The sequence below is a fragment of the Lampris incognitus genome, chromosome 6, assembly GCF_029633865.1.
Source record: "Lampris incognitus isolate fLamInc1 chromosome 6, fLamInc1.hap2, whole genome shotgun sequence".
In the NCBI taxonomy this organism is placed as follows: domain Eukaryota; kingdom Metazoa; phylum Chordata; class Actinopteri; order Lampriformes; family Lampridae; genus Lampris; species Lampris incognitus.
Genome location: NC_079216.1, coordinates 56,550,933 through 56,565,822, shown reverse-complemented (window position 1 = coordinate 56,565,822; position 14,890 = coordinate 56,550,933). Strand labels below are relative to the sequence as shown.

Genomic DNA, 14,890 nt, shown 5'->3' with positions numbered 1-14,890 from the left:
TGTTTTATTGTTGCGATTGCGCCCTCTAATGGCTAGGGTAGGGGAAACACCGTGAGACAAATATGACATACTGCCCCAGTTTCTCATCGGAGCATCTTACCTGCAGTCTTTCAGCCAGGGTATCGATCAGTAGTTGTTCAGGCAAGACGTGGCATAGAGTGGCCTCTCCTCCCACCCGGCTCAAAATTACACTGATCTGATCGTCCTGCATGACAGCACAACATCAAATACCATTACATTTCTTACAATACATTTTTTGTTTCATTTTTTGAAATTCATTTTGTATCATCAATTATCATCAAATCTAAAACACTTCAAAATTCCACAAACTTACCATCAGTGGTCAGGACTCCGTTTTTATTTTTGTTCACTTGTCCTGTGTGTAACCCAGGTTAAATAACCTATGCATATAAAATCTAACCTGAATAGGACAAGGTGTTACATAGAAATCTGTTCAATTATATTAAGGAATGAACGGAAAATAACCTGTCAGTATAAGAAACAGAAGATAAAGATGGGTGATAGATCCACACTGAAGAAAAATGAACAGACAACTTAAGCTGAAAAGATAAACATTAATTTCCCTTTATTAGGGTTAATTTCCAGTTGATTTTAAACATTTTTATATGTGAACTTAAGAGTCTATCTCAGCCAGTCAGTCAGGTAGGACTTCCTCTTGGAGCTGACAAAACCCATGCACGAAGTCACAGAAAGGTGAATCAGTTCATCTATACACAACATTTATTGAGAGAAACGTTTCATCACTATCGACATGACCTTTTCAGTCTCAACTGACTGCAGGTATTCCCACCCTTACAAACAATACAGCGGCAATAACAACCAAAAACAACGATCGGTTTCATATGCAAATTGCTGTGATCATTAACTAGAGTTACAATGTGTATTCACAGAGGATTGGGGAATAGTTGCAATCACAGCATTGTAAGATGGTATACGCTGGTGATATTGTTGATGTCCCCTCCAGAAAATACTCTTGAGAAAATTCCATGTTTGTGCCCCCCCCCCCCCAAGTTGTAATGAGATCTGCGCCCTTGCTCTCGGATAAGATAAGATGCACTTTATTAATCTCTGTGGGGAAATTCAACCTCTGCATTTAACCCATCCCAACACACACTGTAGCTTGGAGCAACGGGCAGTACTGTGCAGCGCCCGGGGACCAACTCCAGTTCTTCTTGCCATGCCTCGGTCAGGGGCACAGACAGGAGTATTAACCCTAACATGCATGTCTTTTTCCCCCCTTTTTCTCCTCAGTTGTATCTGGCCAATTACCCCACTCTTCCGAGCCATCCTGGTTGTTGCTCCACCCCTTCTGCTGATCCGGGGAGGGCTGCAGACCACCACATGCCACCTCTGGTACACGTGGAGTCGCCAGTCGCTTCTTTTCACTTGACAGTGAGGAGTTTCACCAGGGGGGATGTAGCACGTGGGTGGGTCACGCTATTCCCCCCAGAACAGGAACCCCGACAGACCAGAGGAGGCACTAGTGCAGCGACCAGGACACATACCCACATTCGGCTTCCCACCCGCAAACATGGCCAATTGTGTCTGTAGGGATGCTTGACCAAGCCAGAGGTATCACGGGGATTCGAACCGGTGATTCCCATGTTGGTAGGCAACGGAATAGACCGCTACGCTACCTGGACGCCCGGGACATGCATGTCTTTTTGATGGTGGCGGAAACTCAACACAGACACAGGGAGAACATGCAAACTCCACACATAAAGGACCTGGAACGGGGGTTCAAACCCCGGACCTTCTTGCTTTGAGGCAATGGTGCTAACCACTGGGCCACCGTGCTGCCCATGTTTGATGGCGAGCTTACAACCCAACGGAGCGGAACTATAAACTCGATTGCATTCACAAGATTGAAGCCTTGGATCTCATGGATTTTGTCTCTACACACTGATACAACCAACACACTCTACAGTGCGGTAGGATAAACAACTCACTCTACAGTGCGGTAGGATAAACAACTCACTCAACAGTGCGGTAGGATAAACAACTCATCTACAGTGCGGTAGGATAAACAACTCACTCTACAGTGCGGGAGGATAAACAATTACCATTTCCACAGCGGTACAAACAGAACTATCAGCCAGTTCTGAATGACACGTGTTGGACACAAGGACAAAGTTCATATCAATGACTAAAGTGACGGAAGGAAATTGGAACCTAATTTAATTTTGAATCTACAGACTTATTGATAAATTGGAATTTTGTATCTTTTTCATTACCCGGGTGATAATTGTGTTTTGTCTGCATTTTTTTTCTCTTTTTATAATTTTTCATTAAAAGAGGAAGTGTTGTTCTTCCAAAGGGGAAAAAAAAGAGAAAGATATGGTATCAGAGTGTTAATTCTGATGTATTGTTTGGTCCATCCTGGCTCCGTAGTCGATCCTAGTAACTTATGGTTTTCTGGCCCATAGTAAGTATCACACTTAGCATATTCCATACAACCTTTATCATATTTCATAACTTCTAGTAAAAAGGGCTACATATGACTATTAATGTGTGCATATTCTTCAGACTTTCTTAAGTGGGACATTCTTGAGTGGTGCTGGTTAATGTATATCAGCTCTGCATGAAGTTAAATAAAATGGACCACACCCAACTGGAGGGTTTGGAGAACAAATCTTACCAGGGAAATGGAAGCCTCTGAACCTCCCGTTCTCTGCAAATCTCCCCAGTCACTGATCTGGTTGCGTTCCTCTGTCTGTTTGGCTACAGCTTCCACGTTAAGATGAGCGTTAGCATCGGAAGCTGGCGCTGGGGAAACAGCTGGGCGCAGGGGAAACAGTGATGCTGCTCCTGTAGAGTCTTGCATGGCCCGAGCTGCAAGCACATAGATAATAATCTGTACTGTACATACAGACCCACAAACACAATTGTTCAGGTACATTCTGTTTGTTGATTGATGCTAAACAGTTAATGTTAAAAAAGTGTGAACTGTATCAGAATGTATATTAGTATAGAAGATGACAAAACAAACACAACTACAAACTGAGATTTTGTATGTGCTTTAGTATGCAAAATGTCATTCATCTCTGGGATTTTTCTTTGTTTCTTTCAGTCCTCATTTTGTTCTCCCATCCTCCACTATTGCTCCTTTTGGGTCACACTTTATCTGAAGGGGTGTGCATAAGACTGACACAACACTGTCATAACTGACACTATCACTGTCAATTAACTGTCATAACTAACACTGTCACTGTCACCTATTATTCAATTATTCATTTAAGTGTAATGTCAAGAAATGGATTATTAAGAACCAACAATGTCAACATTGATCAACATTGATGCTATTCACACACACCTGTAACATGTTCTTTAACTGTATTGTACATTAGCTGTGTTGTATGTCTGCTTTTATTTGCTTTTATATATATATAATTTTCTATATTATCTTCATGTGTGTACAGATATGTGTACACAGATGTATGTTGGGAGTGATTTGCGACAGAAGGGTACCAGCCAGAGTTAAAGGGAAGGTTGTGAGACCAGCTATGTTATATGGTTTGGAGACAGTGGCGCTGACGAAAAGACAGGAGATGGAGCTGGAGGTGGCAGAGTTGAAGATGTTAAGATTTTCATTGGGAGTGATGAAGAAGGACAGGATTAGGAATGAGTATATTAGAGGGACCGCTCAGGTTGGACAGTTTGGAGACAAAGCAAGAGAGGCAAGATTGAGATGGCTTGGACATGTGTGGAGGGGAGATGCTGGGTATATTGGGAGAAGGATGCTGAATATGGAGCTGCCAGGGAAGACGAAAAGAGGAAGGCCAAAGAGGAGGTTTATGGATGTGGTGAGGGTGGAAATGCAGGTGGCTGGTGTGACAGAGGAGGATGCAGAGGACAGGAAGAGATGGAAACGGATGATCCGCTGTGGCGACCCCTAATGGGAGCATCCGGGAAGTAGTAGTAGTAGTAATAGTAGATTTTCTGTATTGTATTTATTATTTTTTTCCACATTATTTGTATATTCTGTATATATTTTCTTGTTTGTTTGCTCTTGCATTGTATATTAACTATGATGTATGTTTATTTATTTGTACTATTTTATTATACTAGGATGCCTAACAACATCAGGCAAAGGGACTGCCGGTGGAAACTAGCGTATTAGCTAACTCGGGTACATTTACATTTGTTTCAAATGTTGATTAGTGTACATTATCCCTTCCCAAATAAACGTTTAAATAAATAAATGAATAAATAACCATGAAGGAATCTTTATGAATGTTTATGACTGTTGTCATTAGTGTCATTCGGTTAATTACAGGCTCTACAGTGTGAGTATTTCACATGTCTTTGCCCCTACAAATAGATATGTGGGAACCGGAATAATAACTTCACGAGCCCAGTGTGTGATCACACATTACAACCTACTGTATTCTTTTTCCCCCCGCTGCTAAGTGTTCAAGCCCCACATCCCAAAAACCTCGATGCGCCCATCACAGTGAGGTTTCTGTTAAGACGCAGCCAGTGTCAAGTGAGAGAAAGGTGAACACTGAAAATGGGGGGGGGACTTTTAATTTGAAACAACGGATACAGGAAGTGGCAACAAAAGGCCAGGCAATGGTGTAATTTCATCACTCAGTCAGTCACGTTTAACAAGTATCACAAAGACATCACCAAAAATGAAGCCCATTAATTTTTATTTTGAGTGAAAAACAGACAAGAGGAATCTGGCACAGAAGTGTGTACCTTAGCAAACGCACGCATGCACGCACGCACGCACGCACGCACGCACGCACGCACGCACGCACGCACGCACGCACACACACACACACACACACACACACGCACACACGCACACACACACACACACACACACACACACACACAGAAAAACAACCCGCATTAGGGCGGCTGGGTAGCGTGGCGGTCTGTTCCGTTGTCTACCAACATGGGGTTCGCCAGTTCAAATCCCCGTGTTACCTCCAGCTTGGTTGGGTGTCCCTACAGACACAACTGGCTGTGTCTGCGGGAGGGAAGCCGGATGTAGGTATGTGCCCTGGTCGTTGCACTAGCGCCTCCTCTGGTCGGTCAGGGCGCCTGTTCGGGGGGGGGGGACTGGGGGGAATAGCGTGATCCTTCCATGCACTACGTTCCCCTGGTGAAACTCCTCACTGTCAGGTGAAAAAAAGCGGCTGGCGACTCCACATGTATCGGAGGAGACATGTGGTAGTCTGCAGCCCTCCCCGGATCAGCAGAGGGGGTGGAGCAGCATTCGGGACGGCTCGGAACAGTAGGGTAATTGGCCGGATACAATTGGGGAGAAAAAGGGAGGGGGGACTGCATTGCAGAACCAATATGTACTTCTCTTAAAATGCAATGTCAATATTTAAAAAGTGCTTTTTCAGTGTTAGTTTCAAAAAGTTGTTTCAGTGCTTCAATGTAAAAAAAACAAAACTGTCAAATGTTTTAAAAAGCTCTAACAATATTTTATTAAAAAGCTGTGTTTCAACATTTAAGTGCTTTAAAAAGCTATGTCAGTGTTGTTTTCAATATTTTAAGGCCCACGCCTAGTGTCTAGATAGTAGGGTCATCCACTCATAATCCTCTACTGGTTTTCATGTCATAATTGCACAGAAGAAGAGGGAGCGCACACACACACACATGCACACACAGTAAAAATATGTGCGTAATCAATTATTTGTTAATAAACCCTGTTACCTGAACATTTTTCACTTAGCTCCAAAATGTCTTTATGTGCGGCTAAATATTTTTATTTAGGAGCATGTATACTCATGAGGAAAAGAGTCAACGTAGAGTCCTGAATGACGTGATTTTTAATGCAAAGTTTACATTGTTTGCCATGTCTTTGTTGTAGCAACCAGAGTGAGACCGAACCACTCGATTCAATATATTTTGTGCGTCTGTAGCTTGACAAGAGACATCCTTGAACCAATGTCAACGTTGTGTTAAAAAGGACATGATTGACTGAACGACGATGACAACAGTCATAACCATTCATAAAGACTCCTTCATTTTTATGACGGGTGTCATGTCATGGTTATGACAGTGTCATGTCAGTCTTATCCACGCCCCTTCAGATAAAGTGTTAGCCTCTTTTGTTTCTTACCGGCCTCCTCAGCCTTCCTCTGAGCATGCTCAGTGGCAGCCCGGTCGTAGCGCTGTCTTGCAGTTAGGCTGGCAGGTGACGCCCCGCTGGTCAGCGCCTCTGTTACCACAGCATCAATGCTCAAACACACCCCTCCATAGTGATGAGCCAGAGCTACTGCTATGCTGCTCTTTCCTGGAGACAGGAGACATACACACACACACACACATACACACACTCAAAATCTGCTCCAAAACGCAGTTTACAGGGGCAGCGGCTCTAATAAAACAGTTGCTGCGCACTATATGACACAATACGTCACTCTTTTCATTGATCTCACTTGAGTTAAATTAAAAAAAATTCTTCAAACTATGACATTTGCATGTCAGAAACAAATGAAGCTGTACACTGAAAAGGTGACCATCTCATGCAGCACAAAGGTCGTTCTGCTTCTCAATCGATAAGCCTTAATTATTTTAGGGACGAAATATGGATGGCAAAAGTAACTCATACATTCTAAATGTGCTCCCTACCCACCTGTCAGCGGTGCCCCATACACAATGACAGCAATGCCTCGCTGGTTGCGTGCTGCCAAATCCTCGGGTGAGAGTTCGAAGCCCAGATACCGAGCAATAGCTCTAGAGACAGGGGTTGTCTCCAACAGCCCCATACCGTCAGTCTCCTCTACGTTCAACTCTTGATGGAACACAAAAAGTAATACTTTTATTAGAGAGCGACACAGTGGTGAGACGGGGGTGTAAAATGGATCAGAGATGGAAACATCATCAGCAAAAAAAAAAAAAAAGGTGCTCAAACTCAGCTGTGTATTGATGGGATGGCTGCTTAATGTGAAAAGTACTGTGCGTGTTTTTGTATTTGTGTTTTTCTATGTGCGTGTCTGTGTTCAAGGGGTTTTATTTTTGGTATTTATTTATTTATTTATTCATTTGGGGGGGGGGGGGGGTTCTCCCCAATTGTATCTGGCCCCCACTCTTCTTAGCCATCCCGGTCGCTGCTCCACCCCATCTGCTGATTCAGGGAGGGTTGCAAACTACCACGTCTCCTCCGATACATGTGGAGTCACCAACCGCTTCTTTTCACCTGACAGTGAGGAGTTTCACCAGGGGGACGTATCATGTGGGAGGATCACGCTATTCCCCCCAGTTCTCCCCTCCCCCCTGAACAGGCACCCCGACCGACCAGAGGAGGCGCTAGTGCAGCGACCAGGACACATACCTACATCCGGCTTCCCACCCGCAGACACAGCCAACTGTGTCTGTAGGGACACCTGACCGAGCTGGAGTGGTATATACTGATTTAATTAAGTATTGATTTAACAACAACAATGCTCACGATAAAGGTGGCAGTTAGAATAAATCAAACCACTCTGGAGGAATACCATTTCCAAACTATTTTCAAACATTAATATGTCAAGATTTGCCTTTAAATAAGCCTGTATTAACATAGTTGAGCTGTCATACCACAAGGTGCTGGTGACATCTTCTCCCTGTTCTGTGTGTGGCCAGATTTCTGTTTAGGCCTCTCATCCTCTTCTTGCCTGTCTTGCTTCTCAGAGAAAGCCTCCTTTTTATGGAGGTCCACCTCCAGCTCTGGAGCATAGAGATAGGAACGCAGCATTACAAATCTGTATGTTTTGTGTGTGTGTGTGTGTGTGTGTGTGTGTGTGTGTGTGTGTGTGTGTGTGTGTGTGTGTATGCACTGTAAAAATGTGCATGTGCACTACAGAGTGCCTTTAAGTATGGATGCAGGCATGCGCATAAGCTTATGTACAGCAAGGTGCATGCCTGCTTTTGTACATAGGCATATTTATGTGGTCTGAAGCTACCATCGTCTGCCAGCTGGGAGAAGTGTTCTTTGTAGTGGTCCAGCAGCTCTGGAGGTAGTGTATCTCCGGGGGCCCTCGGGGGCAGAAGTAGAACGTTATGTTCATCATAATCCTTAATCAGACACAGGATCTGTATGGAATGAGTCAATGAAGAAAGGGGGGGGGGCCCAGAAAGTTAAATCAGTTCATCTGAACACAGTGTTTAGATCAGTGGTCACCAAACCTGCTGCTGGAGAGCTACCATCCTGCCGGTTTTTCACTCCAACCTTAACTTTATACACCCGACTCTGCTGATTACCTGCTTACTACGACCTTGAGTAATTGAGTCAGATGTGTTAAATTAGAGTTAAAGTGAAAACCAGCAGGGCGGTAGCTCTCCAGGAGTAGCGTTGGTGACCACAGGTTTAGATGAACTGATTCAACTTTCTGGGATTTCCTTACCTGGATTATTGAGCATGGATCAAGACGAGGGAGGGGGAAGGGAGGGCAATAATGGAAAGAAGATAAAAAGCAAGAGAAGAAATAACAGGAGGGGAACGTACAAAGGGAGGTGCGGAGGACGTCTTTTTAAGCATGTGTAATATTTTTACTGTGATAATGGAAGGACAATGAAGGTAAGCTAAATGACTGGCTGATGTTTACATTTTCTGTTCTAATCATGGCTCTCTTTCTATTATGGGCATAAGAAAGCTCACAATTCATTGGCTAGTAACCTTTCTTGCAAGTCACCTCATCTTCTTACAGTCCTCTCTGCCACTTCCAATTTATATTCTATGAATGAAATCAAAACTGTCACCAAACTAAACTAAAAAAAACAAACATGTATGGTGTTTCATGGCCCAGAGTTGCTCATGACCTCTCTTGCATGTCATGACCCTGATGTTGTCAACAGACACCATTTGCAATGAAGCCAATTAGCAACAGTTTATCACATAAAAAAAGAGGACACTACCTTCTCCTCCTCGAGGTACTGCGTGTCAAACTCCAGGGAGTAGAACTCGATGGGGAAGGGGCAGGGGTTTGTGACAGTGACCACGGCCTCTTCCCCGGCACTTAAAGGTAGGCAAGGCCCCAGCTCCAACACTGATGGTGAGAACTCCAGTTCAGGCTCCTCCCCCTGCCCCTGGGCCAGGATCACCACCGTCTGAGTGCTCTGGGCCACATGCACCACCAGCCGTTTGCTGTAAGCCCGCTGAGCAGAAACACAGCAGTTAAGCAGCTTCTCACTTTGCCCCCCCCCCTCTCACTCTCTTTCTTTTTTTATGCATGTCATGTACTATGCATGAATCTCTCCAGAACCTGTCAGTGACAAACATGGAGAGTTCTTTCTGGTCTTCAGAAAACAGGTGTTCCACTGGTGTTTAACTGATGTATAACTACCAACTGTATGTCCCCCCCTTTTGCTGTCACAGTGACCCAATTTCCCTTGAATATCTATGAGGCTTATCGGCTATTTGTAATAATTGTATGAATGTTGCATGCTCTTATCTAACTACTGTACACAAGCATCATAACCCAAGATCCCACTGATAAGATGCCTTTTCAGACACCGTTTCACATCCTCAGGGGCAGTAAGCGGAGCCATATTCACAATTAATACTCAGTGGCAACATTGAAATACTATATATATAGCACTAATACTAAAAAAAAGCCCATGTATTTGTAGCTGAAAAACCATATTGTTAAGCTAATGTTCAAAAAAACTATCAATTTGCAGAAGAATTAATGTCATCCTTTAACTATGATTGAAATAACAGACCTATTTAACAATATTGCTGTTTTCTTTCTTTCTTTCTTTTCTTTTTCCCCTTTTTCTCACCAATTGCACCTGGCCAATTACCCCACTCTTCAGAGCCGTCCCGGTCGCTGCTCCACCCCCTCTGCTGATCCGGGGAGGGCTGCAGCCTACCACATGCCTTCCCCGATACATGTGGAGTCGCCAGCCACTTCTTTTCACCTGACAGTGAGGAGTTTCTCCAGGGGAATGTAGTACGTGGGAGGATCAAGCTATTCCCCCCAGTTATCTCTCCCCCCTGAACAGGCGCCCGACCGACCAGAGGACATGCTAGTGCAACGACCACGGCGCATACCCACATCCGGCTTCCCACCTACAAACACGGCCATTCATGTCTGTAGGGATGCCAAACCAAGCCGGAGGTAACATGGGAATCTGAACCGGCGATCCCCATGTTGGTAGGCAACGGAATAGACCGCTACGCTACCCGGACGCCCTATATTGCTGTCTTCTAAGAGTAACCGTCTACATTCTGCTTTAAGTCTGTTCTATCAATTCCTCCAACTGTAGCTGCTTTAAATTCATTGTAAAGCTCCTTACCCCCTCAGCAGGGCTAAACTTGACTTGCACATTAACCCTGTTTCTGGGGTGGAGCAGACCGGAGGAGGGCTCCATCTGAAACACCGCTTTAGGAGGACGTTGCTCCAGCAAGGCCTTTTTACGCTGGTAGAGCGGGAGGAACTTGTTTATCTGAATGACAGCAAGGACAGAGGGTATGGAGGACGTTTCTTAACACTACCTTACAGTTATGCATCAAGTTTAAGTCACAGGGACCTGCAGAGGATTCAGTACAGCAACAAAAGCCAGTAACACCAGTTAGTAATCTTTCCAGAATAATTTGGAGAAATTCTTGGAAAAAAATTTAGCAGCAAGTTGGCCTAATGGTGAGCGACATTTTGTTACAATCAGAGAATCTTGGCTTGATCCTTTATTTGGCCAAAGTATTCTTATACCCCCATATGAGGGATAGAGGACGATTTCTCCTTCTAAGGATTTACAGAAAAACATTAATTTATTCATTACCCAAACCACTTATCCTTACTCAGGGTGGCGGGGATGCTGGAGCCTATCCCAGCAGTCATTGGGCGGCAGGCAGGGAGACACCCCAGACAGGTCGCCAGGCCATCACAGGGCCAACACATTCACACCTAGGGACAATTTAGTACGGCCAATTCACCTGAACTACATGTCTTTGGACTGTGGGAGGAAACCGGAGCATCCGGAGGAAACCCACACAGACATGGACAGAACATGCAAACTCCATACAGAGGACAACCCTGGATGACCCCAAAGGTTGGAGTACCCCAGGGCTCGAATCCAGGACCTTCTTGCTTTGAGGCAACTGTGCTAACCACTGCACCACTGTGTCGCTAACCACTGCACCACTGTGCAAAAAAACATACCATATCAAATCAAACGTCTAATAAACAGAACTTTGTTCGCTGACCAAATATTTCCAAATTACCCATAGATATGACATTACCTTCTTTTGGGAACTCGCCTCCTCAGCTATGCTCCAGCAACAGGGCACAGCCTCATGATTGAACAGCTGTATGGTCATCATCTGAGTGCAAAGTTTAGACAGAATAGGTTCAACCAGGTATTACCACTAAATACTCTGCTCTCATTTACAGTGAACTCAGGGCTTGGGGGTTTCTCCACCATTAAATATTTTACGTCAGTATGAAGTTAAAGTTATACTCATGTACAATCAGAGTAAAGTTTGAAGGGAAATTCACTGATTTTCAACCTTATCTCTGTCTATCTGCGATGGGGATAGCACATGAAAAACACCTGCAGTTGTTCCCGATCGTTTCTGCATCTCTGGGATGGCATTGAAACAGTTTATTTCTGGCCGCCGCATGACGTATCGTGATGTCAATAGGCAGCCAGAAAAACTAACAGCCTAGCAGCCCCCCCTCATTTTCTCCCCAATTTAATTTGGCCAATTACCCCACTCTTGCAAGCCGTCCCGGTCACTGCTTCACTCCCTCTGCCAAGCCAGGGAGGGCTGCAGACTACCACATGCCTCCTCCGATACATGTGGAGTCACCAGCCTCTTCTTTTCACCTGACAGTGAGGAGTTTCGCCAGGGGGACATAGCATGTGGGAGGATCCCGCTATTCCCCCCAGTTCCCCCTCCCCCCTGAACATGCCCCCCAACCGACCAGAGGAGGCACTAGTGCAGCGACCAGGACACATACACAAATCTGGCTTCTCACCCACAGACACGGCCAATTGTGTCTGTAGGGATGCCTGACCAAGCTGGAGGTAACACGGGGATTCGAACCGACGATCCCCATGTTGGTAGGCAACGGAATAGATCACCATGCCACCTTGACGCCCCTAGGGTTCCTAATACTCTAATCTACTCTAACCACACTGTGTTAGAGTAGAGCCTAGCTACGTTTCTGATGGTGGAAATGACGTCCCACAACACAACACTAGCACAGAGGATTTTATGGATGACAACACAAACATACAAAGCTTGTGTGCAATGCATTCTGGTCAGTGTACCCGTGCTGTGGGAAAGACTCTGTGAGCAGGAGAACAGCGATTTCTCCACTGATATGGAACAACACGGTGACTACATTACTCATCAGTACTAACTGCACATACACAAAACCATCAGTGAAATTTCCCTTTAAACATCAAACTGGTCAAACCTATTTAACCATAGTTTACATGGATGGCTTGAAGAGCCTTTAAATTCACCTTCAGAATGACCAAGTGTTGAGTCAACACACTCAATGAAAAGAAAGGCCTTAATATTTCAAACAGCTGTCTATCACCGAAAAAAACCCAAAGAAACATCATGTGTAATAGTGAACTTAATCCACTCATCTACCTTTTTTTTAATTATAGATTTATTTCTGATTTCTCCCAATTTAGTGGCCAGTCGATCCCTATTTTAATTCAAACACCCACCCTCGTACTGCATGCGTTCGCCAACTGCATCTCTCCAGCTGGCAGTGTCGAAGGAGACGCCTCCCCACTTTCGTAACAAGGCAACTCCAGGCCGAACCACTGTTTTTTCTGACACACAGAGACGCATTCACGTGATGAATATAAGCCGACTCCGCCCCCCCCTCCCGAAGACAGCATTGCCAATGATTGCTGCTTCATCGAGTCCGGCCATAGTCGGATCTGACGAGACCGGGGCGCGAACCCCAGTCCCCAGTGGGCAACTGAATCAATACAAAGCCGATGCTTAGACCGCTACACCACCGCGGACCCTTCCACTCGTCTACCTTAATGGGCATAAATCAGTGGTATTCGACCATGTGTCATAGAGAGCCATGTGTATGCAGGATTTCATCTGAACTAAACACAAAAGTGGCCGACTTCAGTAATTAACACACCTTCAATTTCCCTTTAAACATCAAAATGTTTAAAGTATTCTGATTCTGATTCAACCTGTCAGTGAGCTCAGATGATGTAACTTTGGGTTGAAATGAAAACCTGCTAACATCTGCTTACCCTTCATGACATGTGGTTGAAAACCACTGGAGTTCATGTTACATGTATGCATGTTGATAATGTTGTGCAGTTATGGCATCACACATTTTAATGATCCCATTAGGCTCAATGCCATCAGTCTTCCATCTGAAAAATGACTTGAGAATTTCTCCTGAGGGATGTACAGTCCTTACAGAGATGGACTGGATATTATCTAACTGAATTTCTGGGTATTCATTTTGTTGATGTGAAATCGAAGCCAAAGTCATGAATTTCGATAAAATTAAACATATTGTTACAGATTTCAGCTGTTTGCCTTTAAGGGTCAGTATAAAAAAAAATATTCCATCCATACATCCATTATCCAAGCCACTTATCCTGAGTAGGGCCGCGGGATGCTGGAGCCTATCCCAGCAGTCACTGGGTGGCAGGCGGGGAGAAACCCTGGACAGGCCACCAGTCCAGCAAAGGGCTGACACTCACACACAGTCACACCTAGGGACAATTTAGTACGGCTGATTCATCTGACCGACATGTCTTTGGACTGTGGGAGGAAACCGGAGCACCCGCAGGAAACCCACACAGACATGGGGAGAACATGCAAACTCCACACAGAGGACGACCTGGGATGACCCCCAAATTTGGACTACCCCAGTTCAAACCCAGGACCTTCTTGCTATGAGGTGACCGCGCTAACGACTGTGCCATTGTGCCACCCCCCAAAAAAATTACACTTTTTAAATCCCAGTTCATCATTTTGTATCACCTGACACATGCCACATTGCACAGTGTCAAACTGCAGCATGTCTGTGGAAACAGTGAGGGCCGGCGTGGTCACCACTGCACAAAGCCGCACTTGCACCATGGGACCTCCTGTCACCTGTCAATCAAAACAAAACCTCTGATCAGTAGCAGAATTGCTTATCCACTTAAATATGTGTCCAATAGTCATCATCGAAGAGGACAGGAAGGTAGAAATTCCTTCATTCTAAAAAAAGAAATTAATGTAATCCTTTCATGCAAAAAGGTCACTTAATACTGACTATGTAGGAACGTCTGTGTATATATGTGTGTGTATGCACACATACCTGTATGGGCATGACAACACTGATGTCCCCCATTGGCAGATTCGCTCCTTGAGGGTCAAATTTAACCGTGAAAGTATGTGTCTCGCAACAAGGCAGGCTCTTGACTCGTTCAAACTCTGTGCTAAAACCTTGGAGGAGTAACAATAAAATCATAATAACAACTGTAATATCATATTGATTACTTTGCTACAGGCCGTTTATTACAGAGTGTAATCAGTGTAATCAAAACAAATGAAGCCATATTTATAAGCACAGGGGCATTTGAAAAGAAATGAAAAACATCCTGTCCATTACTTATCATGCAGCGCCCCCTTGGGTCCAATAATTGGAAACAGTTAAATTTACATTATGTGTTCCCTTCACCCTAATGAGAAGAGCTTGTGGTTCTGCATGTGAAAATAACCACAACAATGGCACAATTTGTCATGAATGTCATCGTAAAATAAGTCAGGATATTCTTATTCATAATGTTCACATTATTGCTGTAGTGTTTCCGTGTGCAAGCCAGTGCAATTCTGCAAAAGCCAGATTGTCAATTGCAAATCATATACCGAAAGGTTATTTGAGCTGTAGCAGGAGGTGTTTGAGGCATCACATGTGAACAAGACACAGATGGAGTG

The 14,890-nt window shown here is 44.5% G+C and overlaps 1 protein-coding gene across 1 annotated transcript in view; it reads right to left on the bottom strand.

Annotated features, from left to right (window-relative positions):
* The window catches only part of hydin (HYDIN axonemal central pair apparatus protein), a 126,489-nt gene that overhangs the window by 79,960 nt on the left and 31,639 nt on the right, over positions 1 to 14,890 (bottom strand). The window contains exons 17-26 of the mRNA XM_056282451.1: positions 14,271 to 14,398; positions 13,949 to 14,062; positions 10,264 to 10,413; positions 8,881 to 9,120; positions 7,929 to 8,058; positions 7,564 to 7,692; positions 6,620 to 6,778; positions 6,104 to 6,277; positions 2,660 to 2,880; positions 101 to 205 (exon numbers count right to left, since the gene is read on the bottom strand). Coding sequence (XP_056138426.1) covers positions 101 to 205; positions 2,660 to 2,880; positions 6,104 to 6,277; positions 6,620 to 6,778; positions 7,564 to 7,692; positions 7,929 to 8,058; positions 8,881 to 9,120; positions 10,264 to 10,413; positions 13,949 to 14,062; positions 14,271 to 14,398 — 1,550 coding nt within the window. The remainder of the gene's footprint in view (positions 1 to 100; positions 206 to 2,659; positions 2,881 to 6,103; positions 6,278 to 6,619; positions 6,779 to 7,563; positions 7,693 to 7,928; positions 8,059 to 8,880; positions 9,121 to 10,263; positions 10,414 to 13,948; positions 14,063 to 14,270; positions 14,399 to 14,890) is intronic.